Source organism: Crotalus tigris, unplaced genomic scaffold, assembly GCF_016545835.1.
Source record: "Crotalus tigris isolate CLP2741 ecotype Arizona unplaced genomic scaffold, ASM1654583v1 scf7180000023687.2574627, whole genome shotgun sequence".
Classification (NCBI taxonomy): domain Eukaryota; kingdom Metazoa; phylum Chordata; class Lepidosauria; order Squamata; family Viperidae; genus Crotalus; species Crotalus tigris.
Genome location: NW_024100118.1, coordinates 286,239 through 301,741, shown reverse-complemented (window position 1 = coordinate 301,741; position 15,503 = coordinate 286,239). Strand labels below are relative to the sequence as shown.

The window sequence follows — 15,503 nt, the reverse complement described above, 5'->3', positions numbered from 1 at the left end:
TTGATGTTTATAAGGACATCAAATCTAAAAGAGTGTCATATGTATATACAGTATTAAACGATTTAGCAAATAAAATAAAATAATGAGATTAGATACATTTAAAATGTTTAATGCTTTTCAGATTTTACGGAGTACCAGATATGTTCTACTTCAGGGGTCCTCAACCTTGGCAACTTTAATACTTGTGGACTTCAACTCCCAGAATTCCTCAGCCAGAAAAGCAAAGGAATTCTGGGAGTTGAAGTCCACAAGTCTTAAAGTTGCCAAGGTTGGAGACCCCTGTTATACCGTGTAATCTCATAAATATTCTGCTTTCCCCAGAAATATTAGTTCTGAGAAACTTGTAAGAAAATGCAAATGTTTACAAGTGGGGACAGTTTATTTGCTCCATTATATGCATATATAGATTTGTTTAATTGAGAATTTAAAGGTTGCTGTTCACATAATTGGAAATTGTTGGTTTCCGTGCATATGCTTTACAAATGGCCTTGAGGCAAGTTCCTACAAATGGTAAAACTCAATACTAGATATTACAGGCTTTGTAACAAAAGGTCTGTCACTTAACTTAAAAGCAGAAAGAAAATGATTGAAAGAAATTACATTCATGCTAAGCTATCATTGTCTTCTTTTATGTAGATTAATAGCCAGTTGTTTGATTAATTGGAATAGGAAGGAAATGAAAGTTTACATCTTTGGGTTTTAAATGTTGTGTTCAATGAAACCCAGTTAAATGCTCAATAGGGTGACTGGTTATTTACAGTAATAAAGAGATGTACAGAAAATTATATAGCTTATGCATAGTTAAGCAAAGTGGAAATTGATATTTTTAAATTGCTGAAAGAATAGCTCTTGAAGTACAATAATAGTTATTTATTATAAATGGCACATTTGTCTTTGATAAATAAATAAAATATAATTCATGAACCCGGAGCTAAATTTAGTCTCCCGCAAATATTTTTAATGGGATCCTAAATTTGACTGCCTGAAGTCTTTCACTTTTTCCTTTTTCTTATACATATGCCCAAATGGTGAGTTAACAGAAGTTTTTATTCACGTTAGCAAGTAACTGTAACTCAAGAAAACGTTAGCACTTAAAAGAATAATCAAACTGAAATCCTGAAATTCCCATTTTCCTTACTTTAGATTGGGAAGCTATGGCTTTTGGTTATAGATAATTCATAAAATAATGGACAAAGAATCCCTTGCATGATTCATAAAAATGCTTGAAATGTGCTCATCTTGAAATGTGTTCGACTTCAGAATAGGATAGGAGGAAATTGGTGGCATCACAGAACTTTGTTTCAGAAGTGGGCAACAGCTGAGAGACTTCAACTAGAACAGTGTTTCTCAACCTTGACAATTTTAAGGCATGTGGACTTCAACTCCCAGAATTCCACAGCCAGCATTGCTGGCTGTGGAATTCTGGGAGTTGAAGTCCACATGCCTTAAAATTGTCAAGGTTGAGAAACACTGAACTAGGAGTTGGCACAGGAGAAACTTCTGTAGCTCTTTTTGGTCTCTGTAGCTGTTGGGCCACAAGGGATATTTAGCAAAATCCAGCATGTTCAAAACTTCCATCCTAATAGGTGATTTCAGCTCACCTATTTTTTAATTTCAGCTAATACAAATTACTGCATTGAATTTCTGTGGTAATTGAGCAATTTCTGTATTTAACATTCAGCAAAATAGTTCAGTAGCAAGGCAACTGATGAGCTTTTTAATGTTTACTTCATGAAGAGAAGGTGCAATTCCAAATACTAAAAATTGCTTCTTGAACAGATTTGTAATTTTCTGTGTGCCTTAGGGCAGTCTAGTATTGACATTTTATTTTAAACAATGTTGGGAAAGAACTACAATTACTCTTAAAGAACCATATTTTCCCTTATATTTTGCAACAAGCACTCCTAATGTGCAGTATATTTCAAAATAATAAAGTTCATGTTGCAAGATTATTATTATTTCATAGCAGAGGGTCTTTTCCAGAATATTTATTTTTTAATATAAAGTTATTAATTTTGATAATGTTTTCTGTAAGATTTAAATGTGTGGATTTACACAGCTTTTAGAAAAATATTCTGTTTGGTATATAGGGGGAATACGTGATATAAACAATATACAAAAAGTTTATCTTGTAAAGATAAAATGATAACTTCTGGGTTTATCTGATGTCAGTCCTATATCTTATATGCAACTAGATTGCCAGAGTGTTTTGAGCTGTGATCCAGAATGGGGAGAAAACTGTTCCTTTCACCCTGCAACTCACACAAAATAGATACATTTGCTTTGGAAACTCAAATAAGCATATATGTATGTGCCATATAAGTAATTTTTTTCTGGAGGAGTTTTCTTCTATGAAATCCATACATACTGGTATGAATTCTAATATTTTCTTCAATGTGCTTTGATTTGAGTGACCATCTGGTTTCCTCCAAAATATGTTTCTGTCTTTCTCATTATTGCTGCTTAAACACAACAACTTTAAGCAAATCAACAATAGATTATTTCTGCTTCCTCATCATCACAAAGAATTGTGTCCTCAAAATATGGACTCTTGTTGATCTGTGCTAGCTATCAGTCAAATAAAAGCCCAGTTCAAATAAAGAGCAACACTTAATTTATATACTTGATTTTTATGAATTAAATGAAATGTGCATACCTTTTTATAAGGTTCTGGGTTCTGTACAAGAAATTCTGGACTATTTCTATTCCAAAAGAATAATACAGAAAATGTTTGGCTATCTCTCTACCACAGTTTCTGCCCACCCAGTATGCGCTCTAGGTCCCTCCTGTTAAATATTGTCATCTTATGGGAGGTAAGATGTGCCTTCTTTGTCGTGGCTCCTGTCCTTTGGAACAGCATCCTTCCCAAGTTAAGGATGGTACCCATTCATCTAGGATACAGCCCTTAAGATCAGACTTTGGTCACAGGCCTGATGGTGACACGATTCCCCATCATGCTGTGTTTTAAGAGTCAGACTGTTTTGTCTTGTCTGTATTTCTAATTGCTTTATTTTAGTATTAGATTTTGTAAGCTGCCCAGAGAATGTAGGAGTGGGCAACTATAATAAATTTAATGAAACAAATAATAAGTGAACAATAATAAATAACCTTCTGTTGCCTTCAGTGGGAATTTTCAGAATGTTTTTTCCCATGGAATCCTGATCTTTTCAAGCCTGAAGATTACTATCAAGCTTCTTGGCAATCTAAAGACAATTTTGCTCAAAATACATGTTTTAAAACTGAACAGTACTCAGACATGTAGGTGAATGTCTGGTTGATAGAATAACATTAGTAATACTTATCTGCAAACTGCAGAAAATGGAAGTCTCTGAATTATTTATCAGGATAATATATTTGAGCCAAATTCCAGTCTGTGGATTACAGAGTTTTATGTACAACTGTAATGAAATTTTCTTTGCAGGCTTCTTAATGGAAGTGAATTATGGGGAAATTATGCCTTTGGGAATAACATCATCATTTGTTTAAGGCATGTGGCAAATAAATAAATAAATAAAAAGTTATATGACAGTGTAATACCAAAGAAAAGAGGAAATAAGTTTCACAAACTATTATAGTCAGCTAAATTATTTTGAAATGAGACAATTGAAAAAAAAACTTTATTTTTATTTCTCAGTGGAGGAAAATCCAATCCACTACAGAACAATTGTTTTTTCAAAAGGATCTTTGCAATCTTGCCAATTGTTGTCCATGAATTTGGACAGACGATAAAATGTTAGATTTAATAGATTATATAAACCATGGTGGAACAGTGGTTAGAATGCAGTACTGCAGGCTACTTCTACCGACTGTTGGCTGCCAGCAGTTTGGCAGTTCGATTCACACCTGCTCATAGTTGAGTTAGCCTTCCATTCTTCCGAGGTCGATAATATGAGGACCCAGATTGTTGGGGGCAATATGCTGACTCTGTAAATAAATAAATAAACAATATAAAATAAACAAAACAAGTAAACAATATGCATTGAATCTGTTATATTTTCTATACAGCAATAGAATGACAGCCTGAAATATATTTTGTCTCAGAACAAAAATAGTCATAATTTGAGATTTCTTCTACAGTTATATTAAAATGCTGTCAGGATATTGCCCCCAACAATCTACTAAATATTCTAACGCTTTATCATCTGTCCAAATTCATGGACAGCAGTTGGCAAGATTGCAAAGATCTGTAGTGGATTGGATTTTCCTCCACTGAGAAATAAAAATAATATTTTTCTCAATTGTCGCATTTCAAAAGAAGACGAGAGCACTTAATTAGCTGGGTTAGTGGCTGCAAAAGTAAGCACAGTTCATATGTCTTTTTTGCAAGAGTTTCTTTATAGGCTCACAAAAAGCTAAAACACTGATCAAGGTGATTGCCAGAATATTCCCTCAGCAGGACAACTGTTTTTTCCCCCTCATGGTAAATTCACAGAGATATCTTTAAAAACTCTATAGTCCCTTTTCATTACAGTATTCCTTATTTAGAGCCCAGCTGTGTTTAATAAATTGGGAAAGAAGCAAGCCAATAAAAGGTATGTTCATCGTTAAAAGAATACTGAATGAATCATGTGCATGTGTATAATTATACTGCAAATCTTCAAAAGCTGAAAGGAAAGGCAGCTTTAATACTATGAATTTGAGAGAACAATAGAAGTGAGCTAGCAAGCACCATAAGATGAGGCGAAAGGTAAGTAGTAAAGCCGTGTGTTCTTTAGGAAATCCTAATTTATTCAGTTAGATGCTGCCCAACTCCAGAATAATGTAGTAATAATTATAAATGTATATGTCACCCGACTCCCAACAACGGACTCTGGGAAGTTCACAGTATAACAGAAATGGAATTTAAAAGGCTAAAGCTAGCAAAAACAAAGACAAGGTAAAGAACAAGATGGCAAATCCAACCAACAGCACAAATAAACATATGTTAAAGAAACAATTGACTCCTATCCAAAGGCTTGAGAGAATGGCCAGATTACAAACAACTAAGTAGATGGGAAAGGAATAAGTAAAGAATTAATACTGAATAGGAGTGAGACGCTTTGCCCTAAAAACTGCAGTTCTTATTGATCTGACCAAGGGATCTATAATAGATACTCCAGATGTCTCTTCTGGCATTTCACTTCCCTTAGTTTGTAGAAGAACCAAAGGGAACACACTGTGAGAAACCATGAAGGGGTATTAGAAATATTTATATACTGGAATAATAATTGCATTAGATTAACTATTTACAGCTAAAATGATGCGCCTTTTGTTCTCTCATTTTTTTCCACTTCAAATTTTTTTTTTAGAAAAGATTTGGGTCTGATACCTTCAGATTTTGGATACATTGATCATAAACACTTTCTATTTATTTACAAATATGGCACAATTTTTCAGAAATAGATGTAAATAAACATATTTTCTGATTTTACCTGTGGCTCTTCTCCAAAAGATGTTTGCTCTGGGGCATTATGGTAGTATCATTATGGCTCTTAGAGAAGATAATTGCAGAGCTTTTGATTTTTCCCCCCCACAACGCATAGCTGTTAGCATATGAAATTTTGATTGTAATTGAAGAGCTGATTTCCAGTCCCTGGAGATTAGAGATCTATACAAAATGAAAATATGTTTTGGTGAAGCATTGTTTTGATTATATTGTTTCAAACAAACAAACAAAAAAAATCTAGTGTTTCTCAATCGTTGCAACTTGAAAACATGAATTTTAATTCTCAGAACTCCCTAGCCACTATAGAGAATTCTGGGAGTGAAGTCTACACATTTTAAACTTGACATTGTTGAGAAACACTGATCTAGAGGATTCCTAGAGTGTTTTACTGAGCATAGAGGGCAAAGGTGATGTAAGCTGCCCCTTGTTTTCCCTCCTTAGACTGCCCAACACTCGCCTTCTTGGTGCCTTCCCCTTATCTCTGCCTTCCATCTGTAATGATAACCCAGCAAGCAAATCCCATTAGCTGACTGTCCCCGATCTTTCCTTACCCACTTTTATCAGTCAACATAAGTGTACTGACTTGTGTGTCTGTTCCTTAGAGCAATGGTCTCCATAATAAAGAACAGGCTTCCAGGTACTGATGTCTACAGATGCCATCAGTAAGGAAATCCCGTAGCACAGTTTCTCTCCCACCCCTTCTGTTCAGTGCTCCACTTTTTTATGGAGCAATCACATGTCCGTCCATATCTAGAAAAAGAAACCAACTACACAAACCAAAACATCCAACATCCATGTTTTAGTTCAGGTACAAACCACTCAAAATAGTTTTTTTTGTTTATTGAATGGTATGACATTTCTCATGATATGTAAAAGTACAATGGATTTATTTCCACTGTGGTATTTTAGCAATCAATTGTGCCATCTGTTGTGCCCTGAATGTGTCTCAAAATTGTACCATTTTCAAGATGAACTTTGAAAGCAATGCAACAGCAGGATTTCCTGTTCCACTTTCAGAATGATGGTGTCACACATGGGAAAAATCATGCTTTTTGTCAGGGAGACTGAAGATATGCTTGCTTACTTAAATAGCAGCCAAGGACTAGTGCTTTCCACTTCTAAATACTTTCTCATTTATGGAATTTTCCAATACAAATCTTGTCTTGCTCTCTTATCAGAAAGGCTGCCACTAATCATTGCTCGTTGGTACCATATTTAATAATTCTTCCACTAGAATCTGTATTCCTAAACCTCTGTTATTCCATGTTCTGCATATAGAATGAGAATAAATATATTATTGCTTTCTTTGTAAGTTGCTTGCTTAAGTCCTCACCTCATTCCATACTGCAAGACTGTACATTCCCAGTCCTCTCAATCCCTTCTTATAAGATCAGTGGTTGATGACCCTGATATTGAATCCCATATCTTTAAACAACTTGTTGTTAATTGCGAAGTCGTGTCTGACCCATCGTGACCCCATGGACAACATTCATCCAGGTCTTCCTGTCCTCTACCATCTTCTGGAGTCCATTTAAGTTCATGAGTCCATTTAAGTTCACATTTAACAACTAAGAGCATAAAAAAATTGAAACAGTACAGAACTGCCTTTAAATTATGCATTATTCAGAATAGTGCTGTCATGGCAACCCTGGAAAAGATACAGTACATGTTTTATAGGATCAGTTTTTCTGATGTGTATGTACCCTATTGAGTTGTTCAGAAAGTACATACATTATATTAACAATTCATTTTGAATTTCTCAAAAAAACATAATCCTTTTGGATGATACTATACCTTAAAAGACAGTGAGATATTTATTTCAAAATAAATATTTTGAACATTTTGAATATATAATATCTTCAAACATATATGTGTGTGTGTGTGTGTGTGTGTGTGTGTGTGTGTATGTATGTGGGTGTGTAAATTATGGACAATAAATTCTCCGAGTATAGTATCAACTCTATTGAGGCATAGGATTTCTTGTATTGGGAGCTAAAAGATGATACTATATTTAAGAGGCTTTTCAGATGCTGCTGGCTTGTTATCAAGAAGCCTTTGTAGCCAGAAGTGAAGATATGTTCAGTGAATAGCAATAAAGAAAGTGCTAGCTAGAGATATCTCCCTGGGTCAGACACATATCTGAAAAAAGTTCTTAGGCATTTGAAGCTGGTGTTGCTAAATGCAAATTCAGCCTTTACCAAAAATTATTACCCTTCAGGTTTATGCTATGTAGGCAGTATTTAGAAACTTAGCATCTTTTCTGCCTGGCCATTGTAAAAAGTTGCTTATGCTGAGTCAAGTAATTGGGCCATAAATTTTGTACTGTTTGTATTAAAAGCAATTGTTAGACTCTGAAGAAAGGCCAGTGTCCTTACAAAGGTACCAACTGTTCAAAATGGTTATTTCCTTATTTCCCAGATCTTTAAAACTGCCAGAGACTGCTACCTTAAGATCTCTTCATGAGGAGCAACTTATGGGTGCTCTCAATTCCTCTCCTTGTCCAGAAAGGAATTATTGAGCAACTGGTCTTCTTGCCAGGTGTTCATTGCCCCGCAGTCTTCAGCTACACTTTAAAAAAAAATATTGCTTTTTTTTTAATTTTTAAGAAAAAGTACTCAGGATACACCGTGGTGTTTGGGTAATCAGACATTCAAAAGTAAAAGCATAAATAAACAACTCAACTTAATACATTCACCGTCTCCTCTCTATTTCCCTCAAATAACATAATACGTTTAAAATATTCCATTTCTAAATTAAATTTCTGTTATTACTAAACCTGTTTTAAAACTTTATCAGTTTTACAATTACCAAAATCAAATTTAACTTTAAATCAACAAGTTATCAATTCAGGTATCCCTTCCAGATATGTGCTAGTTCTTAATTTTTCTCATCCCTCCTTTTATCATCAATCTCATTTATTTCTTCTTCCATTACATAATAGCTATCTTAGTTAAAAAATGTTAAACCTTAATTCACTTCAATTCATTAGACAAACTTCAAATTTCATCCATTTGATTATCATATCTTATCACATCTATGTTATTGTACAAAAAAATCATCTAAGTTAAAACACTCCATTAATTATTAAAACCATCCCAATCTAAAAAAGTCAACATTTTTTCAATTCCAATACATAATTTTTGTCAAAATATATCTAATATTCCAAAAAGTATTCTTAATCTATTTAAAATATCCATTCTAAAAATCACCCTCATATATATATATATATTTATATTTTTTCTTGCTTCTAACTCTAAAATCATAATCCTTAGAACAAACCATAAATCCAACATTGCCTTTTAATCCATTACACAATTTTAAATTTCTCTTTTAGTCTAATTCTGGCTTTTTTCCTGTGCCAGGAAGATTTCCATAGGGACACTTCCCTTTCAGTCAGTGGATCTATCTTTGTTGCTTGCAGTAGCCTTTGAAGTAATAGAAATCCCATCCTCTGCATTAGACGTCTATTTCTCTCCTCCTTGAAGCGTCGTTGCTTTGTAGTTTGAAATCTCAGTCTTTGATTCTTCTGTTCCTCAAAGTGTCAGATGGAAGGTTTGTAAGCTAGAATAAGTTCATCTTTTATCTCTGTTGATTCCTTTTCTAATATATTTTGATTTATACCATGGTCAGATGTAGCCTGGACATCCATTTGAACATTTGAAGTGAAATTTCTGGATCTTAGATCTATAGTAAACTTTTTCATTGTAGCACATATTTCTGTAGTAGCCTCATAGATCTTTTCCAATATAAGTGTACAGTTTAATTGTGACTGAGGTTTCTCCATTTTGATAGTGATTAAAAAGAGTCTCTTTTTTCTTTTTTTGTGGAGGTTATTTGATATAATTTAGGCCAGCGGTTCTCAACCTGTGGGTCGCGACCCCATTTGGGGTCGAACGACCATTTCAAGGGGGTCACCAAACAAAGCAGTCTGCCATTTCCCCCCCTTTTCCTTAGCTGTGCTACTCCCTTTTATTCTATTGGCTTTTGAAAGCCAATAGAATAGACTCTCTTGAATAGAGTCTAATTCTATTGGCTTTCAAAAGCCAATAGGAATTGTCCAGGCTGTCTCTGCCCTGCTGAGCCCGCCAAAAGCCCCAGTCTGCAAACGGTGCTGCAAGTTGTCTGCAGCAAAGGTGAGCTGTCTGGAAGCTTCCACCCCTCCCTGCTGAGCAACTACTAAAAATGTAAGTAAAAGAGGGCCAGGGGTGGGAGGTGGAAGGCCGGCAGGCGCAGAGAGGGTTGCTGGCGCGTGTGGGGCCTGGTGGGTGCCTTACCTTCCTTGGACTGGGCCAGCTGGTGGCCCAGGTGGTGGTCGCCCTGCGCCGTCGCTGCCCCTTGCCAGCTACGCCTCGGCCGGCGCAGGGGGCAACACCACGCATGTGCAGTGCTCCCGGGCAGGGAAAGTCCTCGACTTATGACCGGTTGGGTAGCCCTCGACTTACGACCGGTTGGAGTCACGGCATTAAAAAGGTTGAAAACCACTGATTTAGGCAATATCCACCCCCACAGTTACCCAGCTTATCTTTCCTCTTCAAAAGTGTTTTGAAGGTCAGCTATCTTCAAATCAAGTAACCAGAAGTTGCAATATTATATTTTTTGCCACTAGATGTCCTCGGTAAGTTAAAAAATGTCTTTTCCAAACACCATTTCCCTTTTTCTATCTTTTAAAGTATAATGTGAAAAAGAAATAATCTTTCAGCGTAGGATGATAGTACAGTTCTTAGAAAAAGAGGAAAAGAAAAGAAAAAAAAATTTTTTTCTGTGCCCCCAAAAATATAAAAGTAAATATAGTCTTTAAAATTTTGTTCTACTTTTATAGAACGCCTTTCTTCCCAAAAAACATAGAAGCTGCCTTTTCAAGCCAGGGAAGTAATTCCAACAAGGCTCTTTCAGGTACTAATAGAGAAAATAGCAAATAAAGGTCTCACCTGGATTCACCATGGGGGTTCTTACAGCTTAGATGTTCTTTGACTTGCGGTTTGAAGCAGCAGGGTGATCAGCCATTTTACTGGCCGATCTTCTTGTCCGTCGGCCCTCAGAGAAAGCTCGGACTGCTAAAGGAGCTGCCACTTCTCAGCAGCCTAGTAGAGCCTCCTCGACAGAAGTCGCACCTTCTAGGGCGACTTTGGACCCGCATAAGGGTCTGCCAGCGGAGGGAAAGCTAGCCGACGAGACAAGTATCCCCATGCGACTAGAGACGCCACGAACCGGAACCGGAAGCTCTTCAGCTCCACTTTTCATGGAGCTGGCTTCAGTCTGCCATTTCTTCCTTGAAGTTCTAACATGGAATCTATAAGATTCATCCCAAAATATTTAGAAAACATAATTTACCAGACAGCGCCGAGGTAGTGGCCTTCACTGAATAGCCATATTCTCTGAGGATTGTGGGAGATGAATCTCAAAGTTGTTGGGGACAAAGGCTACATATGTGCTGCTTTACACTGATTGTAAATATTCATATTTTTATATGAATATTTTGTGTTCAGGAAGTACATTGAAGAATAATACTTTCATTTGTAGGTATTAATAGTATTGAATATTTGAAAGTCTCTTTAGTCTCAGAGGGGGATTTTTAAATCCCTTTGAATTTATTAGTCACCTAAAAAGCTTACAGTAACAGGGAAAGCATTAAGAATAGGTTTCCTTTGTTTTTTTAGTGTTTCAATCCAAAGTATTTAAATGGGGCTGAAATTTGCCCTCCTTTAAAACGTTAGTTTTGAACATAAACACATTCATGCTGTGCTTGTTTTTGAACATAAATACACTCACGCTGTGCTTGTAATGAAGACATTCAGTCCTTGGGAAGACAATTCTCTGGTATACAAGCGCTCAGTCTCAGCTTGATAAACTTTAAAGATGATGATGGGAGGGTGATAGGAGGTGAATGGGTTTCCCCCCCAAAATTTTACAGTATTTGTAGTTCTTCCTGTTAATTGGCTTTAAGGAGATTCTCATAACCAATTCAGTGGTTGAACAGTAGGGTCTGATTGGATTGGATCCAGAAATGGGCATTTGTAGTCTCTTTGTCTTCCAGAAGTGTCTCCAGATAACTCCCTGCACATGTTAATTAAAAAAAATTACAGGTCGTTCCCATTCCCAGAATAAATGGAACCCTGTGAATCAGGATTGTGAGAAACACCTGGAATTATAACAGACAAGTTTAATAATTACAGCACATTCAGGCCATGGACAAAGTTTTAAAATGGAACCAGTCTAATTCTTGTTAAAGGCTCATGTAAAACGAATTGAGCAATAAGCAGCACAAGAGTTTCTGTTTTAACTCAGCTCTTGCATTTCACTCAGCTGGGCACTTACTGGATTATCTTTTTTTATCTTTTTTAAAGTTTATTTAATATTTATTAATTTTGAAATTTTTTATTCGTTTTATTTTCTTGTGAGAAAAATATGAAATGCTGACATTACATGTTTCTGCAAATTTGTTATAGGGAAATCAGTTCAAGAGACAGCTGCCCTAGGAAAATAAATCACACAAGTCTTAAATTAATGATTTAATTTGTTATTGTATAATTATTGCCAAAGTGGGAAACAGACACGTGCAAGATATTTTCACATGCCAAAATAAATTGACACTGGATACTTTGCACTTTGACTTTGGTGGATGATGGTTCTATTTGGTTGCTTTGTTTTAGGCAGTGAAATATCATGGGCTGGTCCCACAAAGTAGCCATTAAGAAATTTTTTGAATATAATTATTTACCAGGGTTACATGCATAGTGCAAGCCGAGAAGTAATTTTAACCTACCGATGCTTTTATGTTCTAGATATGAATGCATTGCCGAGCCAGTACCCAAGATTACAAGATTTTGATTCAAGTCATGGCAGCTTTCAGTTACTTCACCCTTCAGATGTTCTGCTTCATAATTTACCTTGTGACATGGAACAAGATTCAGAAAATGGTGGCATGGAAGAAAAGATTGTTTATCTCTAATTCCTCATTTGTAATATTAATGTAGTAGCACTTTGGGGTAGCTTTTCTAATTGTAGTTACTCTGTATTCAAATTGCTTTGCCAGTATATTATTTATTTCAAAATACAAATTTTCCCTACCCATAGGATACAAATTAAGTTATTTTTTAAAATATACCTGTAATATTTAAATTGTCACATTTGAAATATTGATGGGCTCTAAAATTAGACTTGGTGTATATATGTATATATACATATGTATTTGTATGTCTGAAGTAAGATTATCAACATTGGACTAGGTTAAGTGGAAAGATTTTTGCTTTAGATGATGTACACTGTCTAAAGTTTGAGCAGCTAAAATTTAAGTGCAGCTTCAATTAAAAAAATGCACTTAACAAATTATGAGACAGAAAGAAGAACCTCAGTATTTTGCTGTTGTACTTTCTGAATGTACCATGGTGGATTTACTACAGACTTTTATAAGCATCAGTCCAGTCATTACCTCAGGTTGCTTCCCTTTAGATACACTGAACTTCAGTTCATGTATTCCACAAGCATCAGGTTGAAGAAGGCATTGTTCTGAGTTACTTTCCAAGTTACATGATCATAGTATGTATTTCATATTTGTTTCATCATAGCACGTACACAAACATTATCGTATCCTGAAATAGTTATAAAAAGCCTAGAAAATTCTGTGGTGATAATCTAGTTTAATTCAGGTCACATGTCTCTTGGTAGGGAAGCACACCTATTTGCTTGAAATAAGACTTCTTCTGAATCACTATATCTTTTCAATTGAATTATCACACTAGGGCCTCTGCCACATTATAGTTTAGTGGGTTATTTTTATCTTGTTTCAGTTGTGAACCTTTTGATCTATAGTCTCATGTGGTCCTAATATATCTTAACAGCAAAGAGGTTTAATAATTAATGGCCACATATTTGTCACTGCAAGCTATATTTGTTTATTATATCATTCCTTAGTAGATATTTTTTGTCATCTACCATGTACATTTTTTTGCTTTCCAGAGATCAGTTTTATGTATTGCCTTAGAATTTGTTCTTGCCTATTGAGAGTGCCCTTTCATATCAAAAATGGCAAAATGCATGACATTTCTCTCTCACATGAGATATAAGACTAGGAAATGGAATAAAAGCAAATGTAGGATTTTTCCTATTTAAACCCGGATCCATTTATGTTTTTTTTTCACATGCACGGACTGTGATTCAGTATATATCTTTCATAATGCAGAGCTTTGGTGCACTATAATAAATAAGGATCTTTTCTGTACATTTTGCAAATTAATTGTATACTTTTTGAATGGAATTAGTATTTTCAATCTCTAAATGTGTGTTTCTGTGTATGTGCTGACTGTATGTATGTAATTTCCATATGATATCAAAAAATCCCAGCTGAGCTGAATACAATTCCTAGTGATCATATGGGACACATCATTATACTTTTATTGATGATAATCACAATGTGGTATCCTAAAACTGGACTCCCTTCCTTCCTTCCTTCCTTCCTTCCTTCCTTCCTTCCTTCCTTCCTTCCTTCCTTCCTTCCTTCCTTCCTTCCTTCCTTCTGTTAACAGTTGTAGGATTTCCGGGTGGGACTCTTGTTTATGAGTCCATCCAAAGATCAGATCTGACCTCATTTAGCTTTTTCAAGAATAGCCAAGATGCTGCCATAAATCAATGTAAAACTGCAGATGGTTTCATTACAGTGGGAACTGTAATGGGAACTTATTGACTAGTGGGTTTGAGATAAAATTTGCAGATAAGCTGAGTTCTCAGAATTAGCTATTAGTTTTCTACATTTGAGCAATGATTAGCTGAATTTGCTCTCTATAAATTCCAGGGCCATGCTAAATCAGTTAAGTTCAACAGAGGGGAGGAAGATAAAATGGAGGCATTGCAAATTGGGTAATCATATTTTTAAATATATTAAAATGGATAAACATTTCACATCTGTGTCCATGCAACACTGAAACATAATGGAAACAGCAGTGGCTGTTACAGGTAAGGTAGAATGTTCACAACTAACCCATAATATATTGGAATCCATTTATTACTAGTACTCACTGTGTATATACTACACAGTATTTGTGTACCACATATTTTCTTGGAAAAGAACAATTGTCTACAAACCTATTTCCTGCTTCCACTGTGCCTGTGGAAGAGAAATCATGGCCATCTTTATGTACAATACTTTCAGTGATCTTCAGACCTTTAACATTAAGTATTGTCTGTTTTGTTTACCCATATTCACAATAAAAGTAAATTTCATCAGTTTATAGCTTGCCTCTGCACTTATAGGGGAAAGAAAGATTTAAAACATAAACCAATGTGGTGAATCTAGGTGGTCTTTTAAGCAGTCTGTATTCTATAAATATCCATCATTTAGACATTTTTAATGTTTATTTGAATTAAACATGAGCTTTCAGAAACATTAAGAATTCATTAGCTCAGTATTAGAGACTTAATTCCTTTCAACACCAAGAACTGTTATAGAAGAAAATCTCAATGTAGTCTCAGATATTTGGGGTATATGTAAAAAAAGTCAAGATCGCAACTTTTCTGGATTACAGCCATTAACTTGACATTTTTTTAATCACTACTTTCTCCCTGGATACCCCAGCACAATGGATTCATGAAGAAATCTCTTGCAGAGCACATACATATTATAGCAGCTACTATCAGTGTTTGTGACACTTCAGTGACATTGTCTTACTCAGTTTCTTTAGGCTGGAGATTTTCAGTATAGCATGGTCATCTGATTCACTTTAGGAAGAGACAGATGGAGAAACTCAAAGAAGCTCAGAATGGAGTTTAAAAATAAAAACTTAGCTTCTGAGCTCTATTGCCAGCTTACCGATAGATTTTACATCCAGATAAGCAACATTTGTTTTAGTTCACCCCACCCCTGCCTCTGCCAGCAATGTAATGTAAGATACTTAATGCTGTCTTCCAGGTCAGTCTAAATCTGTCTATCAATTCTTTGCACTCAGAATGACTCTTCTACTATCTTCTGCTTGGACAGAGTCTGCTTTAAAAACAACACTACTGTGAGGCAAATGGTGCTGATGGAACCATCTAAAGGGAAAGAGTAAAGAGCCTAAATGAGGGGATAAATGCATATCTGGAAATG

General features: G+C 35.4%; 1 protein-coding gene across 5 annotated transcripts in view; it reads left to right on the top strand.

The window, feature by feature from the left end:
* Window positions 1–13,643, top strand: part of ARHGEF28 (Rho guanine nucleotide exchange factor 28) — a 136,388-nt gene extending 122,745 nt beyond the window's left edge. For all 5 annotated transcript variants that reach the window (XM_039320723.1, XM_039320722.1, XM_039320724.1 and 2 more), the window contains one exon: window positions 12,208–13,643. In XM_039320723.1, coding sequence (XP_039176657.1) covers window positions 12,208–12,374 — 167 coding nt within the window. In that variant the 3' untranslated portion in view covers window positions 12,375–13,643. The remainder of the gene's footprint in view (window positions 1–12,207) is intronic.
* The last annotated feature ends 1,860 nt before the right edge of the window (window positions 13,644–15,503 follow it).